Genomic DNA, 7,192 nt, shown 5'->3' with positions numbered 1-7,192 from the left:
TTCCGACCTCACTGGCAGATTTAGTTTTTGTTTTAAATGTGCACTAATTATTTTTCTGAAAACAAGACTGTAATTTTTTTTTCTCCTCTGGTAAATGTGCCTTTCTTTGAGAGTTTGTATGTATATATATATATATATATATATATATATATATATATATATATATATATATATATATATATATATATATATATATATATATATATATATATATATATATATATATATATATATATGATTAAACACCATATATATTTAAAAAAACAAAAAAAACCCAGTCTTGTTTCCACAGCCCACCAAAATATTACAAAAATGCATGAGTTCATGCAAAATAAAACATAATTTTTCTAATTAGCATAAACGTGACTCAAGTTTTATTTGTTCTCCCCCAAAAATGTTGTATGTGAGATTTAATATTAAGATAAATGAAAATGCATTATGCAGTGTGATCATAATAACACTACTTAAGTATTTCTGCAAGATTAAAAGGCTATGATTGGACAACAAAGCTGACAATTAGGAAAAACAATAAAAAGTAATATTATTTTTCTGGCCTCACTGGCAGATTTTGTTCTTGTTTTAAACATGCACTCATTATTTATTTATTTACTTCAGTTTAATTATTTTCCTGAAATCAAGACTGTAATTTTAATTTACTACAAAACAAGTACAATAGCACAAACTAAGTAATCCAGTCTTGTTTCCAAACCCAACCAAAAATATTACAATAATTTATCAATTAATGCCTAAAATAAGAACAATAACGGAGCCGATGTAGTCAGAGAAATATATGTAAATCAATTATGAATGGTCAAATGCCTTGGTCCCACTCAATTTTTATTTATTCCTCCAAAAATGTTGTATGTGTGATCTAATAATAAGATACATGATAATATATTATGCTGTGTGATGATGATAATAATATTACTCCAGCATTTCTTTAAGATTAAACTTGAATGATTAGACTTCAAGCTGACAATTAGGAAAAACTATCTTTTTTTCTGGATTTCTTCTTGTTTTAAGCATGCACTTAATTTTTATTTATTTATTTATTTCAACTTTATATAGAATAAAAAACAGCAAGTTTGTTCCTTTATATAATGTGTCTTGATTTGAGAGCATATAAAACAAGCAAAACTAATAATAATAATATTAAATAATAATAATAATAATAATAATTAAACCCTTTTTTTTCGCAGTGCAAGTACACACTAAAATATTTTTAGTGTTTATTTTTATTTTTTATTTTTATTTATTTACAAAAATGAATCCAATAATGCATAACAAGAACAAAAATGTAGCCGACGGGTCCAAAAAATAATCTTAAATCAATGTTCATTTTTTTTTACCCCGATTAGCAGATTTCCACATGTTTTAACATTTTTATTTGTATTATTATTATTATTATTATTATTATTGTTGTTTTAAATAAACTATTTAGGTTCTCAAACACATATACTGATTTAACAATATTTTAATAGCTAAAAATGATAACAACATCACTTAAGTATTTGTTTACTCCGGCAAAACTCAAGTGTGTTTCAGTAATGGGAAAGCAATGAAAATCACCTCTGATGATGATGAGAGTAACAAACAAATCACTAAAGTCAAATGTCCAGATGCGTGGCAATAATGAGAGCTGCATGGAAATGTCCAAATGCAAAAATCCTGTGGTCCAAAAACAGTGTTCATCACGCAAAAACCCCATCAGCATGTCCTTCTCCTGATTTCAGAGAGAAATATGAGCCGGGTGTGTTTCTGAATCTGGTAAATAAATGCAGAATCATGTGAACATGTTTGACAGCGGTGAATGTTTCAGATGCATAATGTTGATAAAGGAAGGCGGAATAAACGGCATAGTTATGATAGTGAATCTGCAGCGGCGTCATGAACAGGTGTGTGTGTGTACAGTATGTGTGTTTGTGTGCATCTATGTGTGCGCATATATGTGTTTGTGTATGTGTATATATGCATGTGTGTTTGTGTGTGTGTGTGTGTGTGTGTGTGTGTGTGTGTGTGTTAGGACGCGCTGGACGTGTTGGGGCTCCAGCCCATCTGATAGGCTCTCTCCAGTGTTCTCTTACAGTCCTGCATCACCGTACTGAACACAATGTGTGGATACTGCAGCACCAGTCTCTCCACTGTCTCCTCGTTCACCTGCAACAGAAAAACAAACACACACAGACACACAGTTTAGGAATTAGTCAGAATTATAGCACACAACTCAACTGTGGCACACAACAGCTCTCTGAAACTGACCCTTTCAGGCTTTAATCCTAATTGTGGTGTTTTGGTGACTGTCACTTTAAATGCAAATGAGATTGTGCTCTTTTGAGAAGAGGGCGGAGCTACAGACACCTGTGCATCATCATAGTGGCAGCTGTAAAACAGCAGTGTGTGTGTGTTGTCAGGTGTGCATGTGCGCTTCAGTGTGAGTGTGTGTTCATGCTTCTGTCAGTCTATGGAGACTCCTGTCATCTAAAACTCCACATCTATAATCCTCTTAGTCTATGCTGACATTATCTTCAGCAGCTCAAACACCAGGCCCGGCGCCAGGTAGTCAAAACTGAGGGGGCACTTTAAATCCATAGGGGGGGCACTAGACCTGGTGACTGATTTTGGTCTCTTGTTTCTTTCATTTAGGCTATTTATTCACATTTATTTTTACTTTGCATTACTGCCTAAGCTACTGACCTAAGGCAGTAATATAGGCTACGTTTTAATAGTAATAACAATATGCAGTTTCGCTATGACGAATTTTATTAACGATGGTAATGCATACCGCTTATTAATGCAGACGGATGATGGCTTCAGTGCCAAACGAGTGCTTTAAATCATGTTATTCTCCTTATTTTCGTTTTATTTCAAAATCAAATAACAGGCCTATGAATGTTTAAAGTTTTAGGTAAAGACGTCAAATTATGCCCACACATGCAAGCTGACCCACGAACAGACTATTAATTTAACCGGTAAATAAATATAGTGAAATCAGCTTAACCGAGTCATCCCGCTTCCTATATTATCCAACCAACATCAGTGTTAGGGAAAAGCTAAATGTTACAATCTAATGTCATTTAAAACATTTACTTAGTTACATTTTAAGGCATTAGTGTAGCCAGAAAAATACCTAAAAAGATACCAAAATTCACATGTTATTACTGTGAAAATTGGTTAAATTTTGGCACGGATAACACGCAACTCAGGCTATATAACTTTATTTTATTTTTTAAATCATTTTAAATGTAAAAACAAAGATTTATCTTAGGCTATCATAAGTGTGCTTTTTTCGTGATATATTGTAAACCATCATAAACCATTAGGTTACTGGCTTACCCGTAATTTTATTTATTAATTATTTTATTTATTAAGCCTTTTTTTAATAACTTGTTTTCAGGTTATTTTCATTTTAGGGCCATGAGTTACAAGTCAAAACAAACTCGATATGTTGTATTTTAGCTCTTAAAATAGATCTACAATATATTGTATGTTGTTTAATTTTGCATGAGCAAATAGCAGTATAGCCTAAATGACATATTTTTAAAAGATTATCATTCTGCCTCCCTGCAGCGCACGAGGTTTCTCGGTTGATCCGTGGTAAATCCACTTAAGCACTATACCTATTCCATTTATAACACTGCAAACTTGACTTCGCAGGCCGATCATCTTTAAACCCAAAAGGCATTTATTATGTGTTATAGCTTGACTGCTGCTGCATAATGGGATGTTTCTCTACACAACTGTAAAAGTGCACTTTTCAGCAAAATGAAAGCAAACTTTTAAAGGGTTCTGCGTTTTGTCAATTTTGGCTTAATTGTAATAATATTAATAATAATATTAATAAATAAATTAAAATATTATTTATAGTGTAGCCTACTGTGGGACTGTGCAGTAAACTATTTGTTTTTATTAAAACATTTTTATTAGGCTACATCTTCCCGAATAACTAATAAATGACTGGCAGTTGCGTCTCTGCTAAAATTAATTTAACAGCAAATTTAACAGCAAAAAAAAATGTGATTTTGCCTTTTAGAGCTCAAGAGAGTTGTTTAAATAATTAGTTAACCAAAGCATGTAATGAATTAAGCTGCTCCTATCATGTCACCCATTTTCTCCCTTGTGAGTTGAGTGCGCCTCCATCGCCGTGTGCGCGTTTTAAAGGCTATTTACGGGCGCACCTGACCTGACGCGGGGACCCGATCTCTGGACTATAGGACTAGCTTTAATCTCACCATTTTCATAATTCAATTGCTATGTCATATATTTTAAAATATTTAAATGTGTGTTCTGAAGGTTGGAACTACGGGAGTGTTAATATTTAATGACAGAAAGAATTTTCAGTTTGAGTGAACAATCTTTTATGAAAACTGGGGGGGGCACAAACTCTTTCTGAGGGGGCAAAGCCACCCTTTGCCCCCCCGTAGCGCCGGGCCTGTCAAACACTCTAATGGACAGACGACTGCTTCTCACTCAGGGCTGCTGTTTATGTTAATAAGGGAGAGATGGGCACTAGTGGGCGGGGCTTTCCCCATCTGATGACACGTACAAAGGCAGAATGTTAATCAAAGAGTTTCATTCATCAAGTCTGATTATAACAAACACAATTAATTCATGTTGACCATTAGAGGCTGGAGATATTCACACACTGCTGACACACAACTGGGGTTAAACCCCTTATAGAAGTGATCTCTGCATAATAAGTCTCCTGCTTCTTGAGCAAATGTCTCTTATTAAAAACTTTTCTATGTAGAGCCAGACTGAAACACTGAGGATGATGGCTGTTTGCAGTGTAGAGCTCTACATGTTGATATCAGACACACACACACACACACACACACACACACACACACACACACACATGCACACACACGCACGCACAAATGCATGCACACACACACACACAGACACACACAAACACACACACACAGCGCTGGATCTGATGTGCACTTGAAAGCGAGCGGCTGTGATGAAACACAGACGCTGCACATGTTCTGCGTGAGATAATCACCGCAGGGATCCAGGCCAAACCTTCATCATCTACAATGTCAAGTGTGTGAATCACATGCAGACTGAAGGTGAACATCTCACATGACCTGCTGTAATCACACACACACACACACACACACACAAACACACACACATACATGCACACACACACACACACGCACACACACACACATACATGCACACACACATACATGCACACACACACACATGCACAGATAGACACACAGGGACCCACACATACGCACACACACACATAGGTACACACACACACCTCATGGAGTTTAAGTGTATGATGACATCTGCTGCAAAGTATTTACAGATCAAATATCAAAATACTGATCTCAAATCAGCTTTATTTCATATTTAGCCATAGGAGCAACTCACTGCATTTAGGCATGTAGACATGGTCAAGACGATCTGCTGCAGTTCAAAGTGAGCATCAGAATGGGGAAGAAAGGGGATTTTGGGTGACTTTGAACGTGGCATGGTTGTTGCTGCCAGACGGGCTGCTCTGAGTATTTCAGAAACTGCTGATCTACTGGGATTTTCACACACAACCATCTCTAGGGTTTACAGAGAATGCTCCGACAAAGAGGAAATATCCAGTGAGCGGCAGTTCTGGTGCCCAAATGTCTTGTTGATGCCAGAGGTCAGAGGAGAATGGCCAGACTAGTTCCAGCTGATAGACAATTTGCGTCCATTAGTACCAATTGAGCAGTGTAAACGTCACAGCCTACCAAAGTATTGTTGCTGACCATGTCCATCTCTTTATGACCCTAGTGTACCCATGTCATAAAGCTCAATCATCTCAGACTGGTTTCTTGAACATGACGATGAGTTCACTGTACTCAAATGACCTCCCCAGTCATCAGATCCCAAAGCTGCTCTATTGGATTGAGATGTGGTGGAGATTGGCATCATGGATGTGCAGCCGACAAATCTGCAGCAACTGTGTGATGCTATCATGTCAATATGGAGCAAAATCTCTGAGGAATATTTCCAGTAGCTTGTTGAATCTCTGCCATGGAGGATTAAAGCAGTTCTGAAGGCAAAAGGGAGTCCAACCTGGTACCAGTCAGGTGTACCTTATAAAGTGGCCGGTTAGTGTATGTTGGTGTAAAACATTTTATTTCTTTTAATAATGATTGCACATGCTTAATTTTACATAACAGCTCAAATTCACTTTATATTGCCTATGCATTGAGATTCATAAGGATTTTACGCTGTACTGAGTCAAGTAATTCAATTAATTATTGAGTAATTCGATTACTTTTCACACAAAGTACTTAGAAAAGGAATCTAAACGCATGCAGTGCAGTGGCATACTGGCCTAATGGGTAGCACTGTCGCCTCACAGCAAGAAGGTTGCTAGTTCGAGCCTCGGCTGTGTCAGTTGGTGTTTCTGTGTGGAGTTTGCATGTTTTCCCCATGTTGGTGTGGGTTTCCTCCAGGTGCTCCGGTTTCCCCCACAGTCCAAACACATGCGCTATTGACCTTATTCTAAAATGCGGAAGTGCGCCTGTTTTCGCGATTGTCTTAGAACTTCCGATTCAGTCGCCTATGGAAGGAAATGCCTAGGAATAATAAACGGCAGAAAATGGCCAAACTACTTGCTCAACAAACAAAAGTTTGCATGACTATACAGACCAAGTAGCATAATATAATAAGAAAATATTAAATTGCAACATCAAGCAGCGTAACGAGCAGTTGTTAACGTCAAAAAATGAATGGAAGTGAATGTGACCGGAAGTCGCGAGACAAAACGATTCAAATGGCAGCGCCCGCTCGTCAGCTGAGAATAAGGTGAATAGGGGAATTGATGAAATTGTTCGTAGTGTATGTGTGTGAATGGGAGTGTATGGGTGTTCCCCAGTGACAAGTTGTCACTTAAAGGCATCCACTGGATATTGCTGGATAAGTTGGTGGTTCATTCCACTGTGGCAACCCCAGATTAATAAAGGGACTTATGCCGAGATAAGACTGCATGATTTTAGCCTTGATTCTGACTTGCCGACAACTTTTGAGAGATCGCAGACAAATGCCTTAAATCACAGGCGAATCGGTGCTCGTGCACGTGAGTGACTATCACACTGTGTGAACTATCAAAGACGCGATCTGGGAGAATCGCAGAGGAGTCGCTGATGCCTGCGAGATATTTGGCGTGCTGAATATCTGAAGCTGTCGGCGA

At 37.2% G+C, this 7,192-nt stretch overlaps 1 protein-coding gene across 1 annotated transcript in view; it reads right to left on the bottom strand.

Moving 5' to 3' along the window:
- Positions 1-1,458: 1,458 nt before the first annotated feature.
- fbxl17 (F-box and leucine-rich repeat protein 17) overlaps positions 1,459-7,192 on the bottom strand; it is a 379,419-nt gene continuing 373,685 nt past the window's right edge. The window contains exon 11 of the mRNA XM_087264114.1: positions 1,459-2,157. Coding sequence (XP_087120240.1) covers positions 2,020-2,157 — 138 coding nt within the window. The 3' untranslated portion in view covers positions 1,459-2,019. The remainder of the gene's footprint in view (positions 2,158-7,192) is intronic.

Source organism: Danio rerio, chromosome 8 (genome assembly GCF_052040795.2).
Source record: "Danio rerio strain M-AB ecotype USA chromosome 8, GRCz13ab, whole genome shotgun sequence".
NCBI lineage: Eukaryota > Metazoa > Chordata > Actinopteri > Cypriniformes > Danionidae > Danio > Danio rerio.
This window is presented reverse-complemented; position numbering and strand designations above follow the sequence as displayed.